This window comes from Erinaceus europaeus, chromosome 5 (assembly GCF_950295315.1).
Source record: "Erinaceus europaeus chromosome 5, mEriEur2.1, whole genome shotgun sequence".
In the NCBI taxonomy this organism is placed as follows: domain Eukaryota; kingdom Metazoa; phylum Chordata; class Mammalia; order Eulipotyphla; family Erinaceidae; genus Erinaceus; species Erinaceus europaeus.
In genome coordinates this window covers 10788264-10809946 of record NC_080166.1, presented here as the reverse complement: position 1 = coordinate 10809946, position 21683 = coordinate 10788264, and the positions used below count along the sequence as shown (strand labels likewise).

General features: G+C 42.4%; 1 protein-coding gene and 1 non-coding gene across 3 annotated transcripts in view; both read left to right on the top strand.

Moving 5' to 3' along the window:
* LOC103109793 (ankyrin repeat domain-containing protein 55) overlaps positions 1 to 20402 on the top strand; it is a 57835-nt gene extending 37433 nt beyond the window's left edge. For both annotated transcript variants that reach the window (XM_060191060.1, XM_060191059.1), the window contains exons 3-5: positions 4932 to 5599; positions 16358 to 16450; positions 19879 to 20402. In XM_060191060.1, the coding sequence (XP_060047043.1) occupies positions 4932 to 5599; positions 16358 to 16450; positions 19879 to 20000 (883 nt within the window). In that variant the 3' untranslated portion in view covers positions 20001 to 20402. The remainder of the gene's footprint in view (positions 1 to 4931; positions 5600 to 16357; positions 16451 to 19878) is intronic.
* LOC132538781 (U4 spliceosomal RNA) lies at positions 13375 to 13515 on the top strand. The gene has a single exon (XR_009550107.1). It is a non-coding gene; the product is annotated as a U4 spliceosomal RNA (small nuclear RNA).
* Positions 20403 to 21683: the final 1281 nt, after the last annotated feature.

Genomic DNA, 21683 nt, shown 5'->3' with positions numbered 1-21683 from the left:
GCTTTGACCAGAGCACTGCTCAGCTCTGGCTTATGGTGGTGCGGGGGATTGAACCTGGTATTTAGGAAACTCAAGCATGACAGTCTGTTTGCATAACCATTAAGCTGTCTCCCCTGCCCAATAAATACATTTTTAAAGAAGAAATTAAAAAAGAGAATGTGTTCTCAGGTTCAGGAAGATAGCACAGCAGTTGTGCAGAGAATTTGCATTCAAGAGGTCTCAGGTTCAATCCCCAGCACTGAGCATTGCTCTGACCAAAAAGAAAAAGAAAAACAGAAGAAAAACACAATAATTTATTCTCCAAAACAAAATTTTATAAAAGGAGCTACGTTCTACATTGTTTTGGAAATTTCTTTGATATCTTAATGGAATACAGTTGGATTCCCAAATCTGCTTCTGGATTCAAATTATTTGTCATGCATTTTCATCGCTTGCTTTTAATAAATACAATCTGGCTTCACAAAGACTTGGAAAAGGGAGCATCGCAACAAGATTTTCTAAGAGTTGTGTATATTTTTTCTTCAGCACACCACAGCTTAATAAGTAGTGTTTCCTAGTGGTTATTTGCCATGGGGACTCTGTCACCATTTATCAATGAGCTTGTTATGCTTTCCATTAAAGGCCATTAATTTAAGAAAAAAAAAAAGGTCATTAGTCACTCTTTACTTTAAATGGCTCTTATGCCCTGTATGGTTTTATAACATCTTACACTGGTCACATGGAAAATGTCAATTCATTAAGTTATGAGTAACCTCAAAATGGCACATTTTTATTAAGTAACATCAAAACTCACATTTGTCAACTGTATCACTGATCTTATCAGAAAAGGCTATCGAGAAGCTTTCAAACTCACAGGCTGCCTATTAGTTTTCTTTTTGTTGTTGTTATCTTTTTCTGATAAAGACAGCCAGATATCCTGAGGGAAGGAGGAGATGGAGAAGAAGAGAGACAGAGAGACACCTGCAGCCCTGCTTCACCACTCCTGAAGCTTTCCCCCTGCAGGTGGGGAAAGGGGACTTGAACTCAGGTCCTTGTGCATTGTAACATGTGCTCTCAAGCAGGTGCGCCACCACCTGTCCCCTGCATATTAGTTTTCCAAGGTTCTAATTCTTGCTTAAAACTAGACTTTTGTCATTGGCAAAAATTATTGTCAATTGTTTACCTTGAAATGGCAAGTTCACATTTTTTGAGACAATTTCTTTTTTAAAAAAATTGTGTTTATTTATTGGCTAGAGACAGCCAGAAATCTAGAGGGAAGGGGGTGATAGAGAGGGAGAGAGATGGAGAGATAAGAAACCTGTAGCCCTACTTCACTACTCTCAAAGCTTTCCCCCTGCAGGTGGGGACGAGGGCCTCAAACATGGGTCCTTGCACATTGTAACATGTGCGCTCAATGAGGTGTGCCACTCCCCCCGTCCTGGTCCTGACAATCTCTGCAAACCTCCACCTCTAAGTAACTGTACTTTGTGAGTCATGAAAGTATGGTTCCACGAAGAAAATGTCTAGTTCAGCTGCCAACTTGATAATCATACCTCAAGACAACCATCACATTGCAGTATATAACAGAGTCGCTTAACTCTTTCCTATTTGGACAGAAATAGATATGCTCAAAAATATGCCCATATGTGGGGTGGGGAAGATACCATGATGGTTATGCAAAAGACTTCCATGCCTGAGGTCCTGAAGTTCAAGATTCAACCCCCTGCACCACCATAAGCTAGAGCTAAAACTCTGGAGAAACAACAAGACTTCATACTATTATGAACACTTGTAAATTAAATGATAATTTTTAAAGACTTATTTTGGTGTCTAAGAGCTAGCTCACCCAATAGAGTGTACTCCCTCCCATGCACCAGGCCCTGGGGTGTGATCAGCACCACTTGGGAACAGCACAGGTGGACTCTCTCCTTTCTCACTCCCTTCATCTCTGCCTTTCTCTTTAAAATAATGGGGGAGAGACTTTGTATTTACTTAGTTTATTTATTATTGTTTAACCAGAGTGCTCCTTGTTTCTGGTTTACAGTGGTGCGGGAGATTGAACCTGAGACTTCAGAGCCTCAGGCACAAGAGTCTTTTTGCATAACCATTATGCTACCTCCCCCCCCCCCCCCCCCCGTCCCTATTTATTTTCATAATGAGAGAAAGACCAGAACATTGCCATGCCCCTGCAGTGCCAGGGATCAAGCCCGGGGCCTGTGTTCTACATGCTGAAATGATAATTTAATTCAAGTCCGCTGGTTCAACTATCTTGGGTTGGGTTGTGCCAAGGAGCCCACAGTTTCACCCAGTGTCTCTGCCACCCTCAGTAGAAAAGACACACCATGGGCAGGGGTAGATAGCATAATGGTTCTGCAAAGAGACTCTCATGCCTAAAGCTCCAGAGTCCCAGGTTCAATCCCCCACATGACCATGAGCAGTGCTCTGTTTAAAAACAAAAAAAAAGAATGCCATTACATCATGAACACATGTTACAATGTGCTTGGACCCAAGTTCAAGGCCCCAGTCCCCACCTGTGGGGGGGGAGGGAAGCTTCCAGAGCAGTGCAGCAACGCGTCAGGTGTCTTTCTCTCTCTCCTTTTTTATTTCCCTCTTCTTTCTCAATTTATCTGTCTCTATCCAGTAAATAAAGAAATAAATAAAATATAAAAAAAGAAAATTTGTCACGAGGAGAAAGATTTTTTTGACATTCTGATTATTTTATTGTTTTGATAGTATAAATACTATATTTCTTTAATTTTTTTTACGTATTTAAAAAAGGAGACACTAACAAAACCATAGGATAAGAGGGGTACAACTCCACACAATTCCCACCACACAGAACTCCATATCCCATCCCCTCCCCTGATAGCTTCCCTATTCTTTATCCCTCTGGGAGTATGGACCCAGGGTCATTGTGGGATGCAGAAGGTGGAAGGTCTGGCTTCTGTAATTGCTTCCCCGCTGAACATGGGCATTGGCAGGTGGATCTATACTCCCAGCCTGTCTCTCTCTTTCCCTAGTGGGGCAGGGCTCTGGGGAAGTGGGGCTCCAGGACACATTGGTGGGGTTGTCTGTCCAGGGAAGTCTGGTCGGCATTATGGTAGCATCTGAAACCTGGTGGCTGAAAAGAGAGTTAACATACAAAGCCAAACAAATTGTTGACCAATCATGGACCTAAAGGCTGGAATGAAGTGTTGGGGGGGGGTCCAAGGAGAAAGATTTAATTATAGACCGTGTTACAGGAGGGAAGCACATTAGTCCTGCTGTGTTTCAAATTACACATTACAGTATCTCACTCTGAAAAGTAATGGTGCGATCTGGCTCTTACAGCCTGCGCAAAGATGAGATTTCATCCTTAACTCATACCACAGAAAGCATGAAGTGAATTGTGGCCTCCAAAGAGAATAACACAGAATTTTCCAATTAACAAAAACACAATAGTATTTCAAGGAGACACTCGCACAAGAAGGAAGGGCCAGCCAGCTGGACAACAGTTAGCCTTTTTTCCTTGGAATTTTTCTGTCCATGGGGCATTGCTCACTTTTCTTCTGCAGCCGCACCCAGCCCCTGGAATATATACTTCCTCTTCCACATCTGAGGCCCAGACAAAAGCTTCTTCCTTTGGTTTCCTTTAGTGTATTTATTAAAAATATTTTAATAAGAAATTTAGTTTCTAAAAAAAAAAAATGAAAGGAAAACAAAGAACATACAAATAGCATCAAATGGGGAGACTTCCGGAGGTGGAGAAGGTCAGAGCTCTAGGTCAGATCTCCTGCGTCTCTTTTGGAGAAAACCTAAAACTGTGTTTACTTTCCCAACCTCCATCCTGTTTCTACTGGTTCAAGCCTGACTTCAGTCCTGGGTCTTCTTCAAGCCAAATGAGGGCCTCCTGGCAACACAGAAAGTCAAAAGTTGTCACACCAGCTTTTGCATGAAATGGAAAATGCTTTGTTATTGCCTTGCAAACCTGCAGTAGAGACAGGAGTTATTGCTCAAATCAACCTTCCTTTCTAGAGAGCGGCATGGGAGTCTAATACAAGGCTTTGGGTTACGGGGCAGCCGGGAAGGGGTTTGTGGACTGCAAATCTTTCTCCCAGTCTATGGTTTCATGATGAATTTCCTCTCCAAAACGCTTATAATCAGTCTTGACTATTTGTTATTTTGAAGGGACAGGGGTGGGAAGTGGAAGGAAATTAAATTTCTGATAGTCATCCTTTAATTTTCAACTTGGACTTCAGTATGACATCTCCTGACTGCTGGCAGAGTACTGACAGTTTAATTCCATCTAAAACCGACTGGTTTCACCTATATGTGGGATCTAGGGAGCTGATACACATAAACTTGCAAAACAAACAAAAAATTTTTAAATCAAACAAACTGTTTCTAAGATTTTGTGACAACTGTAGTATTCATTTTGGCAAGTGGGAGGTTGGGGACACAGAATGGTAGGGTATGAAACTATACCTTGTAGAAAATAAACAAACAAAAAAAGAAACTATACCCTGTAATCTTACATTCTTGTACCCCACTATTAATCACAAATAAAAATGAAATGAAGGGCTGGGGAGCTAGCATAGTGGTTATGCAAAAAGATTATCATGCTGAGGCACCAGTAGTCTCAGGTTCAAGTCCCAGCACCATCATAAGCCAAAGCTGAGTAGTGCTCTGGGAAGAAGAAAAAAAGAGAGGGAAAATATATACATTCTTCCCAGAGCACTGCTCAACTCTGACTTATGGTGGTGTAGAGGACTGAACTTGGGACTTTGGAGCCTCACACATGAGAGTCTCTTTGCATAACTATTATGCTATCTACCTCCACAAATAAAGTAAGTTCAATTTAAAAAAAAATGAAATATCTCACACAACCCGCTCAATCAGGTGGCATAGGAAAGGTGTTTTGTTTGCTTCCCTTCCAGTTCTCACAGATCCCTTCTCACTTTCTATTGCCACAGAACAGAGCCTACCCGACCTGTTCCTCCCCAGAACAGCAGAAGGTCAGAAGGTCAGAGGAAGGAGGGAGGATTCAGCATGCTTAACCAAATCTTCTGCAAAAACAAAAAGGAAGAGCAGAGGGTCTATCCGAAGGAGCACAGCAGGGACCACCTCAGAGGGGAGCACACCTCAGAAGTCGAGAACATCGTCACCTCCTTTGACAATATCGTGGACACCAATATCCGAGAACAGCCTGGTGACCAGGTGCCTACAGCAGATTTTAAGAAAAAGACCTCAGAGAACATAAAATATCTCTTGCCAGACAAGAAGCCTCTGACCCACAAAGAGCTTCCACCCATCAGAACACAGAGCCTCCCACCCATCACGCTGGGCAACAACTTCCTGACGGCCTCCCATGGGGCCACCTCCCATGCTATGCTGAGCTCCGGTCCTCATCATACAGCCCAGCCATCTCAGAAAAGCCGCAGTGAGCAGGATTTATTCAGTAACAGAACAGGCTGCCAGGCATTGCTCGATAACCCCTGGAGAGGTGATTCTAACCAGGTGTTCTGCAAAGCCTGGACTGTGTCTTCTGATAAGCTGTTAGACAGACTGGTTACCAGCAGATCTGTCTACCAGGAGGTCTCAGGGCTGCCACCTATTTCTCACCTACATAATCCTTCATCAGGTAACCTCCATCCTTCCTTCTTCCTCATTCCTGGAGGGCTTTCTAATAGAAACTCTGGGCCAAGAACTGAAGTGACAATAGTCTAGAGGTCAGGGACTGAACAAAACAATGCATTGGTTGGACTGAGCCCATAGCTCAGCAACAGAGCACTAGACATATGTGCATGAGACTGGGTTTGGTCCCTTATACAGCATATACCAGAGGTGAACAGTACTGTGGTCTCCCATAAAAATCATTAAACATCATGGCCCGGGAGGTGGCGCAGTGGTAAAGCTTTGGACTCTCAAGCATGAGGTCCCGAGTTTGATACCCGACAGCACATGTGCCAGAGTGATGTCTGGTTCTTTCTCTCTCCTCCTGTCTTTCTCACAAATAAATAAAATCTTTAACAAATATATGTTAAATATCGTGCCTAAGGCTCCAAAGCCCTAGGTTCAATCCTTCACATTTATAAGCCGAGGTGAGCACTATTCTAATCTTGGTCAATTGGTGGGCCTATTTATCTATCATCTATCTATTTTTTTATCCTCCCGGGTTATTGATGGGACCCAGTGCCTGCACTACAAATCCAGCCCCCATTTTTTCCCATTTTGTTGCCATGGTTATTATTGTTATTGTTGCCATTGATGTCGTTGTTGTTGGATAGGACAGAGAGAAATCGAGAGAGGAGGGGTAGACAGAAAGGAGGAGAGAAAGATAGACACCCATAGATCTGCTTCACCGCTTGCCAAAGCTACTGGGAGCTCGAACCGGAATCCTTATGCCAGGCCTTGTGCTCCGAGCCATGTGCGCTTAACCTGCTACGCTACCGCCCGACCCCTCATTTATCTATCTTTCCCTCCCTCCTTCAATCTCTCTATATGCCTCTTTATCATTAAAAATAAAGCAAAATAGGGTGCTGGGCAGTAGCACACCAGGTTAAGCGCACATAGTACAAAGCATAAGGACCCAAGAAAGGATCTTGGTTCAAGCCCCAAGTTCCCCACCTGCAGGGCGATCACTTCACCAGCGGTGAAGCAGGTCTGTAGGTGTCTGTCTTTCTCTATTCCTCTCTACCTTCCATTCTCTCAATTTCTCTCTGTCCTATCCAATAACATAATAAAATAAAATAATAAATATATTTTTTTAAAAAAGAAAACAGTTTTTAAAAATCAGTAAATAAGGACCAGTGAAATAGCTCACTTGAATAGTGTTCCATCTTGCCACATAGGGGACCCAGGTTCAAGCCCAGCCTGTGCAGAATTGAAGGAAGTATCCGTACTACTGTCTGTTTCTCTGCCCTTCTATTTATATTAATGATGATGATGATGATGATGATTTTAAGTGATTAGGAATGCCTCCATCCATGAAATGCTACCGGATTCAAGATTTCCAGGCTATTGAGACATGTTCTGTTTTTTCCATTGGGAGAGAAATCTATTAAAAGTATGTGCATTCTTGTCTTCCCAGAAAATAAGTGTAGTGACAGGCAGGTTTAAGCAGAAGAACCAGGAGTATGACTGCTCTCTCTAGCAAGGATTTTTTTATTATGTTTTTCCACAATGGTCATGGCTGGGGATCAGTGCCTACATAACTCCATTCCCAGTGAACACGTTCTCCTTCTCCTTCTCCTTCTCCTTCTCCTTCTCCTTCTCCTTCTCCTTCTCCTTCTCCTTCTCCTTCTCCTTCTCCTTCTCCTTCTTCTTCTTCTTCTTCTTCTTCTTCTTCTTTTTTCCTTTCAATTTTTGATAAGTGTATGTAGGAGAGAGAGTGTGTGTGTTAGAGAGAGGGAGAGAGAAAGAGGCAGAGAGCAGAGACATCTGCTCCACTGCTCCTGAATCTTCCCCTATAGATGGGAATAGGGGCTTGGATCTGGGCCCTCACACAGGGTATAGTGTGAACTCTTCTGGGCATGCCACCATCTGGCCCCATTACCCAGGATTCCTAGCTAAGGATGTTAAACAACCTAAGAGCTGGGGCCTGAAAAGTAACTTACTTGATTTGTGTGTTGCTTTGCCATAGATGTAACCTAGGTTGAGCCTGGCCCCACCATACCCACCATACTGGAGGAAACATCACAGCTGGGGATTCTTTCTCTCTTCCTCTATCTCCCTATCTAGAAAAAAAAAATTTTTTTCATGACTGAAGCAGTGAAACTCTAGTGACAAAAAAATAATAATAATAAAATAAAATAATGGTGGAGTAACATAATTTAACAGTTATGCAAAAAGACCTCATATCTGCAGCTACAAAGTCCCAGGTTCAATTCCCCCATACCACCAGAAGGCAGAGCTGAGCTCTCTTTGTATCTTTCTGTCTCATTAAAACAAAACAAATAAAAACTATTTTTAAAAAAGGTAAAGTAGGGGTGCTGGAAGGTGGTGCGCCAATAGAATGCACATGTCAACATGAACAAGGACCCAGGTTCAAGTCCCCTGTCCCTCTGCCTGCAGGGGAGACAGCTAAAGGTATAGGAGCAGTGTGACAGTGCTGCAGGCGTCTGTTTCTCTTTCCCTCTCTCACTACCATACCCCTCTCAATTTCTCTCTATATATATATGTACAAAAATTAATTTTTTAATTGTCTAGCACCTCAGGCAAGACCATAGTTCTGTTCCTGTTTGGGTCAACTTGAGCTCTGTCTCGCCAGATCTGAGCCAAATGACTCTAGAAGGTGTCTGCTCTGCCCTCCTTGCAGACCATATTCTCCCTCCCAGAAGCCTGGGTTTCCAAACTAATCTACAAGGGCAGGGGTAGATAGCATAATGGTTATGCAAAAAGAGTCTACTGCCTGAGGCTCCAAAGTCCCAGGTTCAATCCCTTGCACCACCCTAAGCCAGAGCTGAGCAGTGCTCTGGTTAAAAAAAAATTGTAAAACTCAGAGGAAATTAGGAAAAAAAAAGTCTAAAACTAACCTACAGAGTGGGGGTAGATAGCAATGCTTATGCAAAGAGACTGTCATGCCAGAGGCTCCAAGGTCCCAGGTTCAGTCCCCCACACCACCATAAAACAGAGTTGAGTGGTAAAAATAAATAAGTAAATAAACAAAAACACTACATTCTGCTCCAAGGACTATCCTATGAAATTAATTATTTTGGCCTGGGAAATACCACAGTGGTTTTGCAAAGGCTCTCTTGCCTGAGGTTCTCAGGGCTCAACTTCAATCCTCATAAACCAGAGATGAATAATGTTCTGGTCTCTCTCATTCATTGAGAAAGAGAAGAAAAAAGTATTTGGCAAGGAACAGATTTGGGATGGCAAACAGTACAGCATAGTCCACTGACTCTTAAGTAACCTCAGTCCCGCACACACACACACACACACACACACACACACACACACTCCAACCCAGTCCATGCCAGTATGGAGAGTCAGTTTATCAACAAGTCTCAGTTGTTTTTCTTTCTTTTTTTAAAAATTTTGTTTATTTTCCCTTTTGTTGCCCCTTGTTTTTCTTTTGTTGTTGTTGTTTGTTTGTTTTGTTTTTTTGCTGTTGTGGTTATTGATGTTGTAGTTGTTGGATAGAACAGAGAGAAATGGAGAGAGGAGGGGAAGACAGAGAGAGGGAGAGAAAGACAGACATCGGCAGACCTGCTTCACCGCCTGTGAAGCGACTCCCCTGCAGGTGGGGAGCCGGGGTCTCGAACTAGGATCCTTATGCTGGTCCTTGCACTTCTTATAACCAATAAGTGGCATATCCAGAATTTGAACCCAGGTATCCTAAAAAAAGAGGTACCATCATATGAACAGATTTCTTATTCTCTCCCAAAATATAAATCCTTCCCTTTCTTAGGGAGTTTATTTTGATGGATACGTTTTGACCCAATTTGAAATGTTCTTTTTAGAATATCTGAGACTTCTGGTATATGGGAGGGTTCGCTTCAGTGGTTTAGGGTGTTAGTCCAAGTGGGTTGAAATTCTAGATTTCTACATTGAGTTCCCATATTTAATAGAAAAGATTAATGTGGGCTAGCAGTTGGATGTTGCAAGTCAGATCAGTGTACCACTGGCTTGAGCTGGGATAGCCTGTTCAACTGTGGGTTTTCTCATCCCTGCCTTGGGCTTAGAAGAAATCACATAAGCAAGCTTTTCTGCTGTTTGAATTCCTGGCAACTGCTCTCCAGTGCTTACATCAGCAGCCCTGAACATTTAGCTGTAATGATTATAAGGTAACATTTATCTAGACCTGTCAGTGGGCGGGATGGAGAGAGGTAGGGGGATGGGGCACTTATCCTAATGAGGAAACTTGTGCACGTCAGCGTAATTCATTGTGAGAAGCTCTGTGAGAAAAGGGAAACAGAATACTCTGGAGTGTTAGCTACTGGCCTGATTATTTACACGTCACACACACACACAAGTCAGAAAGTTTTCCTTTCTTTCTCCCTCAAGACAGAACTTCCTTCTCCAAAACTTTTAGACTATTCCAGTAATGCACAGTCCTCCCAGTGCAGATCTGAGCCTGTGACCTCTGCTCAAATCCACCAGAGGCCTTGCATCTCTCAGGGACACAGGTGTCGCAGCAGAGCCTGGACTACTTGCAGTGTCGGTTTCTGGCCTCCAGGCCTTTTGCCCGCGTCCTTGGACGACTCTTTGAATACTTCTCAGCCCCTTGACAACCCCAGAGCTTTTGACTTTGTGATGTCACATCCCTGCCGGTGGTACTTTTACCTTCTCACCAGTGTGCTTGACAGATTCCTACAATCGTTGTTGTTGTTGTTAGTACTGGTTTAATATCGGTTTATAAAATTACAAGAGAGCAGGGGTATAGTACCACACTGTTCCCACAACCACAGTATCCCCGTTCCCTCCACTGAAAAGTGTAGTGGTTTTCTGAAGGTCACAGATACAGGTTGACTGTTATTTCTTTAACTATGTGTTTATATTTTTACTCTTTTTTTATTTTTAAAAATTTCTTTATTGGGGGGTTAATGTTTTACATTTGACAGTAAATACAATAGTCTGTACATGATAACATATCTCAGTTTTCCACATAACAATACACCATCCACTAGGTCCTCTGTCATCCTTTTTGGACCTGTATTCTCCCCACCCACCCACCCCAGAGTCTTTTTTTTTTTTTTTCCATCGCCCAACCCCCCCAGACAATATATATATTTTTTAATTTATTTATTTATTTTTTTTTATTTAAGAAAGGATTAATTAACAAAACCATAGGGTAGGAGGGGTACAACTCCACACAATTCCCACCGCCCAATCTCCATATCCCACCCCCTCCCCCGATAGCTTTCCCATTCTCTATCCCTCTGGGAGCATGGACCCAGGGTCATTGTGGGTTGCAGAAGGTGGAAGGTCTGGCTTCTGTAATTGCTTCCTCGCTGAACATGGGCGTTGACTGGTCAGTCCACACTCCCAGTCTGCCTCTCTCTTTCCCTAGTAGGATGGGTCTCTGGGGAAGCTGAGCTCCAGGACACATTGGTGGTGTCTTCAATCCAGGGAAGTCTGGCCGGCATCCTGATGACACCTGGAACCTGGTGACTGAAAAGAGAGTTAACATACAAAGCCAAACAAATTGTTGAGCAATCATGGACCCAAAGCTTGGAAAAGTGGAGAGGAAGTATTACGGAGGTACTCACTGCTAACTCTAGTATACTTCTGCTTTCTTACTTTGGTGCCATACTCCAAACTCAGTCAATTTCTGCTTTGCGTTTCTACTTCTTCTTCTTCTTTTTTTTTTTACATGCATAACATTCCCCAGATTCCCACTTAGCAATACAACTCCCACTATTTCATTCATCATTTTTCATGGACCTGTATTCTCCCCACCCACCCACCCACCCCAGAGTCTTTTACTTTGGTGCAATGCACCACTTTTTTTCTAAAAGTAATTTTTTATTTATTCCTTTAGTTGCCCTTGCTGTTTTATCGTTGTAGTCATTATTGATGGCGTTGTTGGATAGGACAGAGAGAAATGGAGAAATGAGGGGAAGACAGAGAGGAGGAGAGAAAGATAGACACCTGCAGACCTGCTTCACCGCTTTGAAACGACTCCCCTGCAGGTGGGGTGTGGGGTAGGGGCTTGAACCAGAAACCTTACGTTGGTCCTGCCACCTGCACTTAACCCGATGCGCTACCGCCTGACTCCCCAGATCCAGATTCCTACAATCTTTAAAGAGCCACACAAACCCCTTCTATGTCAAAGTCTCCCAGACCTCTCTAGGGGTGTGGCTCTAATTACTGCTGATAACAAAAAGAACAGATCCACCCTGTGGGCCAGGCCGTGGTGCACCCATTTGAACACACATGTTACCATGGGCAAGAATCAAGGTTCAAGCCCCTGGTCCCACCTATGGGGGAAAGTTTCACAAGTTGTGAAATTTTTCTTTCCTTTTTCCCTTCTCCCTTCTCTGTCAATTTCTCTCTGTGCTATCCATTGAAAAGACACAATACGAAAAGGAGAAAAATGACAGCCCTAGCGATACCTCTGGTGCAAGAAAAAGAAATAATTTTTAAAAAGAACATAGTCACCTTGATACCCTTTCCGTGGGGCAGTGATGTATAGGACTCTCTATCTTTTATAACGCTGCAAGAGAAACACTAGTCTTATTTGTTTTAGGTGGTGTTTTATTTTTCTTTTTCTTATTATCTTTATTTATTTATTGGATAGAGACACACAAATTGAGAGGGGGAAGATAGACAGGGAAAGAGACAGAGACATCTGAAGTCCTGCCTAACCACTTTTGAGGCATCCTGGCTGCAGGTGGGGACCAAGGACCAAGGACTTGAACCCAGGTCCTTGCACACTGTGGTGCCCACACTTAACCAGGTGCACCACTGCCTGTCCCCCCGTTTTGTTTTCTTATTAGGTTATATTTTTACAGATGAGTTTATTTTATTAGAGAGACCTGAGCATTGTTCAGCTCTGGCATATGTGGTTCTGGGGTTCAAACACGGGACCTCATGCTTGCAAATCCCATGTTCTACCACTGTCTCACCCTGATAAAAGATTTTATCCTCCTTCTAGAGATGAAGACATTGAGGTACTGAGAGGTTAGCTCATCTGCACAGGGTCAGAGAGCTGACATAAGGAGGACAACCACAGCTAACACATGACGAGGTTTATAGGATTCAAGAGCATTCCAACTTCCTGGCCCCTTCTTTCCTGTTATATCCCACAGCATTCCCCCAAGTGTTTCTCCTACAGACGTCGACTAAAATCTTTTCTTGAGCATTGTCTCCCCCCCCCCTTAGTAACCTCCAGGTCCAGAATTTGGTGAGTGTGCGGTAGGTGACTATCAAATTTATTATAACCCTCTACCGACTTCTTTTTTATGTTTTTCCTTTTGTTGCCCTTGTTGTTTTATTGTTGTGGTTATTGATATTGTCATTGTTGGACAGGACAGAGAGAATGGAGAGAAGAAGGGAAGATAGAGAGGGGGAGAGAAAGATAGACACCTGCAGACCTGCTTCACTGCCTATTAAGTGACTCTCCTGCAGATGAGGAGCTGGGGCTCGAACCCATATTCTTAAGCCGGTCCTTGTGCTTCGAGCCGCGTGCCGCTTACCCCGCTGCTGCGCTACTGCCCAACCCCCCCTTTACCCACTTCTGATTTCTTCATTTAACAGTGAAAATCTTCCCTGCCAAGACCCTGTCCTCCCAGATAACTTTGGGTTATGCACAGCTCATCTTTCCGTCAAAACTAAGGGGGAGGGGATCTTAAATTTTAAGCAAGACATGAACACTGAATGAACTTCAAGTGTTCTCTCAACTCTCTTTTTTTTCAGATTTATTTATCTATTTTTGAATGGACATAAAGAGAAATCAAGAGGGAAGAAGGTAGCTTTGCGCAGTGGCAGTATCGTAGCCAATGAGGTTTATCCGAGGCGCGATTATTGCTAATTGAAAACTTTTCCCAATACCCCGCCATGACGACTTGAAATATAGTCGGCATTGGCAATTTTTGACAGTCTCTACGGAGACTGATAAAAAAAAAAAAAAAAAGAGGGAAGAAGGTGTTAGAGAGGGAGAGAGAAAGAGAGAGAACCGCGGCGCTGTTTCGCCACTCATGAAACTTTTCTTCCTGCAGGTGAGGGACCAGAAGCTTGAACCTGGGTCTTTGTGCATTGTAGTGTGTGCCACCACCCGGCTCCTTTCAACTCCTAAATTACTGCCACTATTCTTCTCTGCCCACTTCTGCCTTCGTATGAGTATTAATTTAGCCCATAAGGAGGCAGGAATGTGTCATTTTAGGGTCAGACTTGCTCAGGTAGGACGCCAGCCTCTGTCACTTCCCACTAGGTGACCTTGAGCATTATTCTGAACTCCCTCAGGCCAAAGTGCCCTCTAGCAGTTATCAGTATCGTCAGTGAGGGTGAGTGTTAGGACAAAATGTGAGTATTCCCATTGAATTTAGCTCACACCCAGATAATACTAATCACTCAATAAACATTATTTATAATTATTATCTCACTCCTTGGTTTTGCCAACTTCTGCTTCAACAAGGCAATAAAAATGAAATGATAAGAATGTCCATGAAAGCCTGGAAAATAGCATAGGGGTGTGGTCCGGGAAGTGGTGCAGTGGATAAAGGGTTGGACTTTTGAGCATGGGGTCCTGAGTTCAGTCCCTGGCAGCACGGGTACCAGAGTGATGTCTGGTTCTTTCTCTCTCCTCTTAGGCCTCTCATTAATAAATAAATATTTTTTAAAAAGAAAATAGCATAGTAGTTATGCAAAACAACTTCCTAGCCTGAGGCTGTGAAGGCCTGGACTCAATCCCGGGTACTCCTACCTCTGGTAGGAGGGGGAAAAATGTTCACCAAGGAGCCTGGCAGTTGTGCTCAATTTTCATCAAATTACTTATGTACATATACTCTTCATTTCTCTTCAGATTACATAAATCTTTTGCCTTTTACTTATGTACAGATGAGATGTTGTTCACATAAATCTACCACTAGACTCATCTGAGCAGATGAAAGGTGATTTTTTTTTTTTGGCTCTCATTCTAATGAATTACATAAACAGAATACTACATGAGTCTCTTTCCTGCTCGACTACCTATCAGGCAAAAAAGATCAAGTGAATACGTTCCACAGTGTTCAGAACACGTTAAAGCACTCCACAGAATAAAACTGTAATAATCGCCAATAGCTTTGAGTTATTATCCTCTAAGCTAAATGCTTTGCATTTGTCTGCCTGTGTAGTCTTTTTGACAACTGGAAAAGGCAGATACAATTATTTCCACTGTCTTATGAAGAACTAAAGTCAGAGAGATCACATGACCTGATGAAGACTCATTCTGTCTGACCTCAGATCCCAAGCTCCTATTCATGATCCAATCCCCTCCTTCAGTGGGTTTATTTAATTTTTTTTTTTTTTTTTTTTTTTTTATCCCACCGCCCAATCTCCATATCCCACCCCCTCCCCCGATAGCTTTCCCATTCTCTATCCCTCTGGGAGCATGGACCCAGGGTCATTGAGGGTTGCAGAAGGTAGAAGGTCTGGCTTCTGTAATTGCTTCCTCGCTGAACATGGGCGTTGACTGGTCGGTCCATACTCCCAGTCTGCCTCTCTCTTTCCCTAGTAGGATGGGTCTCTGGGGAAGCTGAGCTCCAGGACACATTGGTGGTGTCTTCAATCCAGGGAAGTCTGGCCGGCATCCTGATGACACCTGGAACCTGGTGACTAAAAAGAGAGTTAACATACAAAGTAATTTTTTTTATAGTTTCTATTTTTTTTTTTTTTTTATAACCAAAGCACTGCTCAGCTCTGGTTTATGGTGGTGTAGGGGACTGAACCTGGGACTTTGGAGCCTCAGGAAGAAGAATCTCTTTGCATAACCATTATGCTGTCTATCCCCGCCCCTTATTTAACTTCTGTTGTACTTTCATTTTCCTCAGGTATTTGGAACAAGCGTCTGGTGTAAAATTAGTAGTGTGATGATGGCTGGCTCTAGGAATTTTATGGTGGGGAAAAAAAAAAATCACTGCTTGCTGATTTCTATGGTGTTTATTCCTACTATATCTGTTAGCCGAATCACCCATATGACATCACTTGACTCAAAAAATTCCTGAACATGTAAACTCCAACACACCACTGTTTGTAGCCTTAAATCAGATGATAGCAGTTTCACAGATGTTTTCACTTGGCTCCCGTCTGCTAGGACAGGGATTCACAATCTTAGCTATACATTTGACTCATCTGAGATCTGATTAAAACCTGACAATCTACTTCTGTCCCAAAGAATCTCACTGACTTGATCTGGAACTTGGCCAGGAGAAAAGTACTTTAACTCCAAGATAATTGCTATGCACAGCCAGGACTAAGAAACCAGTGATTGACAAGAATATCCCTACTTATCACCCACTCAGTCATCAAAGGTTTAAGTGTGGGGGTAGTTAGAGTAATGGTTATGCAAAGAGACTCTCACCCCTGAGACTCCAAAGTCCCAGGTTCAATTCCCTCCACCACCATAAGCCAGAGCTGAGCAGTGGTAAAAAAATAAAATAAGAATCAAAGGTTTAAGAAGTATGTGATATGTTATACCCTATTTTCTCAAAAATTTTTATTTCTATAGAGTAAGTGGCCAACTGTGCTTATCTTTTATATTTCAACTAGTTTATCCAAGAAATAATTTCTGATGACTTTCCTCTTTTTTAAAGTGACTGGAATATAATAGAAATTCAATCAAGTGCAGCTATTAATGATTTTTCTCAGCATCTGAAGTTTAGAAATATATATTTATGAAGTTCTCATCCTTTGGATTTTATCATTTGCATGTAGTTGAGTCTTTAATGATTGATGCAAATATGTCTGTCCCCAGGACAAAATTTTCAGCATCTCTCCCCAAACAGACCCAAAATCAGGGATTTTCCTTTCGCTCGGAACAACTTAGAGCCTCTACCAGACCAAAAATGTGAGTATTACAAATCTTGCTCAGTTTCTTTTTGCAAGTGTTGACATATCTGGACTACATGACCCATTATTTTAGCTTATAGTGAGCCTTCACTTAGTGTTGTCAATCGGTTCTTAGAAACTGCCACTCCATTTTTATTTTTTAACTTGATAGTACAGACAGAAATTGAGGGGAAAGGGAGGTAGAGCGGGAGAGAAAAGAGAGAGCCACCTGCAGCAGCACTGTTCCCCTGCTCGTGAAGCTCCCCTGCAGGTGGAGACTATGGGCTGCACCAGGGTCCTTGTACATGGAAATACATGCACCAAACCAGGTGCGTCACCACTCAGAAACCACCACTTCAGACAAAACAACATGACACACTCATCAGTGCTCTAGATAAACAGCACTGAATATGACATTATGAACAACACTGTAGAAAGTGGCCATTGATGGCCCAGGAGGTGGTTCAGCAGTGGAGTTCTTGACTTGTAAACATGAGGTCCCCAGTTCAATTCCCAGCATCATATGGGTCAGAGTAGTGCTCTGCCCCCCTTTCTTTCTCTGTCTCTTTCTCTCTCTTTCTTGATAAATATATAAATATATTTAACAAGTAAGAATACATACAGTACTTTCATTTTTATTTTTTTAAATATGTATTTATTTCCTTTTTGTTGCTCTTGTTGTTTTTAGTGTTGTTGTAGCTATCGTTGTTGCATAGGACAGAGAGAAATGGGAAGAGAAGGTGAAGACAGAGGGGGAGAGAAAGACCTGCAGACCTGTTTCACCACCTGTGAAATGAACCCCCTGCAGGTGGGGAGCCGGGGGCTTGAACAGGGATCCTTAGACCGGTCCTTGTGCTTTGTGCCATGTGCGCTTAACCCGCTGCACTACCGCCCAACTCCTAGTACTTCCATTTTTCAAGGGTACATGAGGTACACAGATTTGAAAATTAGAGGGTAACAAAATATATATTGTAGTGGGGTAGTACTGTGGTGTCTCTCCTCTCTGTCTCTTCCTCTCACCTCTCCTCCCCTCCATCCCAAAACAGAATGGGAAAATCACCCTGAGAAAGGTCACTGCACAGTAATATCTTAGTGATACCTATACTAAGCAGTGGTAACACACATGTGTGAGTTTTAATTAAATATAAGTTTTAAAATTTTATTCTTTGATCCACAAATGTCTCCAAATACAAAATATTACTATATTTTATTCTTCTTTTTAACTAGTGGACTTCGAGTTTGAATGTGCCTAATTCCCAGTGGTACTTGGTACCCAGTGGGTTTCAGAGCCCCACTCTCAGAAATCCTAAGTTTATATATACTCATATCAATTCTCTGCTCCAGATTCTATGATTATTTCCCATTGAACAGATGAAAAACCAGAGTTCAGAGATGCCACGATTTGATCAAAAGAACTCAAGCAATAGAATAGAGCCAGGGTCAAAATGACTGATGAGCTACAGGGTACTGAAACAGCTTCTCTGTGAGACATGAAATAGTTAGATTCTGATTTCCTTCTTTTCTTTCTATCACACCCCACCCATGTAGGAAACACATGGGTGCAGACACAGCACATGACTACTCTCTGCACACAACTCTCTCATACAGCCTGCCTCTCAAGTATAGACTACTTGATTTAGAAACCCTCTTATCTGAGGAGTGTTCTTTAGCTTTTCACTACATTCAGTTTCCACAGTGTTGAAGACATGTGACATTTGTGTAAGCTTGAAAAGATTATTGGGAGGACCAAGTGAGAGAAAATATTCAAAAGCACTTGGCAGCCATTTGAACAAATATCCAATACATCTCCCACCACCACCACCAATACCAGGTTTTAGTTTGGAGGGAACAACCCTGACTTTAGAGCTCTTTGTTTGAAAACAGTGAACAAGGGAATGTTTTTTAATTTTTATTTATAAAATGGAAATATTGACAAGACTAGGATAAGAGGGGTACATTTCCACACAGTTTCCACCCCCAGAACTCCATATCCCATCCCCTCCCTTGATAGCTTTCCTATTCTTTATCCCTCTGGGAATATGGATCCAGGGTCATTATGGGGTGCAGAAGGTGGAAGGTCTGGCTTCTGTAATTGTTTCCCAGCTGAACATGGATGTTGGCAGTTTGATCCATACTCCCAGCCTGCCTCTCTCTTTCCCTAGTGGGGCAGGGCTCTGGGGAAGTGAAGTTCCAGAACATATTGGCATCATGGTAGCATCTGGAACCTGGTTACTGAAAAAGAGTTAAGATATAAAGCAGACAGAACAAATTCTTGACTAATCATGAACCTAAAGGTAAGAATACTGCAGATGAAGTTTTGGGGTCTCCGTTTTGGAAAAAGCTAGTAGGTCTATTGTAGGTATATTCCAAAGGGCCCATGACTTTGCTAGTTTCTGCCTGAGCCTGACATCTAATATGCAGGTGGACCCAGGTTATTGTCTAGGGGGATGGTGTCATAGTTGGAAAAAGGACTAGAAAGCTGGATCAGGGAAGAGAGTAGCTCCAAAATATGGGAAAAGTGTATAAATATTAACTGTAAACCCCATTGATGTGATCTGGGGCCCATATTCAGCACAGGAGCCTATGTGACCTCTGTGCCCCTGTAGGTCTGAGCTCTCATTCTGTGGTCACGGCTAGGAACGTTCCAGGCCGCACTCATTTCAGGAAATTTTATTATAACCCCCCTTGTTCTGCAGATAAACAAACACAAAGGTGGAGAATGATAGCCACCAAGAGTCCATAGCAGAAAGCAAGACCTCTTCCTTGAGAGGTCAGTTTCCCTGCCCTTAATGATGTGTGTAAAGTCAGTGGGACCATGTGAGTTCAATCTTGAACCGGAATTCAAGCCTGATGCCCCACCCCCATCCCCAGCAGAATTGTAGTTACAAAGACAACTAGTTAAGTTATTCAAACTTGAATTCTGTTGGGTAGGATTTAGGGAAGCCAAAGGGGTTTTTTGTTTGTTTTTGCAGAACCATGTTGCTTTTCAATTAGATTTAAGTAGAAAAGAGAAGATAAAGGAAGCTCTGTGATCACTTTCACTCTTCAAAGGAGCAACAGAAAGGCACATAGAGCTTTTTTCCTAAAAGAAACCGAAGACTCTTCTGAGGTTTGCCTAAAAGCACACCACATATGTCCTGAGACTTGCTGAAAGTCTTGTGCTGACTTGGCCATCAACAGCTACCCCACCCAGGGAAGAGAGAGCTGTGCCAGGAACGCACAGTCCAGTGGTATTTTGATCAAACTTGGCCCAGGCATATTTGTGCACATTTGACATCCTGCCTGACTTCCCTGAATAGACAGATGCACATACACAACCTTCTCTAGTCTAGAAGATACCTCCCACCCAGACAAGCTTCCTGAAGAGATAACGCCATTCTCCTAGCACCCCTTCTAGGATGATGAGAAGCAGGTCTTGAAAAGTCTCATTCTATTCTCTCTTCCCAGTTCTATCCAGGGAACCTCTGAGGACAAACCGAGTGCTTCCTGCTATTCCAAGTCAGCGGGGACACAGTGCGCCAACTGGGCAGGGTGAGGACTCAGCCAGTCCTGCCCATGATGAAAACTAACTGTGGGCCGCAGACAGCGGGAGTACTGAGTATTAGATATGCCTATATTTTTAAACTGGCAAAGGATGAGATTACCTGAGTTTGTTAAGAACAAAGATTAATTTTGTAAATTGCATTCTACAAGCCATTCATAGTTTCCTAACTCCGTGTTCTTTCTTCCAAATAAAGATATCACCCAAATTAGCACCTAGGTTCTTTGACTGCACTTCAAATTTGTAAGTTTGGTGAGTTTCTGTGACCTTTACATGCCCCAAATAAGTCAAAATATGTTATAAGCAAGGAAAAGTTAGCTATGTTTGGTCTGCCTTGTGGCATGCTTGCCAGTTTGTTTTACTGGGTATTGCTTTTTTCTTTTTTTTAATGTATGCTTTGCTGAATAAAAAAAAAAGAATACATTTCAAATCTGTTCTTCACATTTATTGTAATTATACCTTGGACTGATGATGCTTAGTTAAAATCAACGTAATAAATTCCTTTCATCAGTGGCAAAAGGTACAAACTTCTTCAAAACATTTTCTGCTATTGTTAATCCTTGGCTATAGTTCAAGTTCTTTGATAATGTATCTTTTTTTTTTTGTCATTTGATGATGTCCACCTATTATCTCTTTCAGATGTGACTGTTCCAGGTAAAGAAAGGTCAGAATCTTGGCCTAAAGAACAGAATAGGCATTTCTCACACAGTACTTAAACTTGTACTCATTTTTCTTTCCTGTTGCAAAAGAATATTCTCTGTGTACTTAAGCCATACCCAAATTAAGACTTAACAAAGTTTGAAAGGCCACTAACAACTGCAGCTCTCCTAGTTCAAGGTCTAATCATATAAGATCATGGTCACTACATATCATTTCTGAGCGTGCATGTTATTTTGCAAATACAGTAAATATAACAGTTGCCACTTTGATAGTATACTTTCTTTATCAGAGCACAGTTCGGCTTTGGTTTATGGTGGTATGAAGATTGAACTTTAGATCCTTAGGCGTAAGAGTCTCTGCATCACAATTATGTTATCTCCCCCAACCACATTGTTTGTTTGTTTCTTTTTTTTTTACATTGTTGAATACTTTTTTTTTTTTTTTAAAGAATTTATCGTGGGGGAGCTGGGCAGTAGCGCAGCTGGTTAAGCCACATGGTGCAAAGCGCAAGGACCTGCATAAGGATCCCAGGTGGAGCCCCTGGCTTCCCACCTGCAGCAGGGTTGCTTCACAGGTAGTGAATCAGGTCTGCAGGTGTCTATCTCTCTCTCCCTTTCTCTGTCTTCCCCTCCTCTCTCCATTTCTCTCTGTCCTATCTGACAACAGCTATAACAACAATAACAATAATAATTATAACAACAACAAGGGCAACAAAATGGGAAAGGTGGCCTCCAGGAGCAGAGGGTTCGTAGTACAGGCACTGAGCCCCAGCAATAACCCTGGAGGCAAAAAATAAATAAACAAATACATAAAAGAATTTATTGTGGTTCAGGAGGCAGTACAGTGGCTAAAGCATCAGATTCTTGTGCATGAGTTTCCAAGTTCAGTGCCTGGCAGCACATGTACCAGAGTGATGCCTGGTTTTCTCTCCTTTCTAAACCCAGGTCCTTGCGCATTATGAATGAGCTCAGTCAGGTGCACCACTGCATTTTAAAAGAGGGGTTTTCTCAGACAACTCTCATTGTTCATTTGGAACTAATAACCTCTCTTC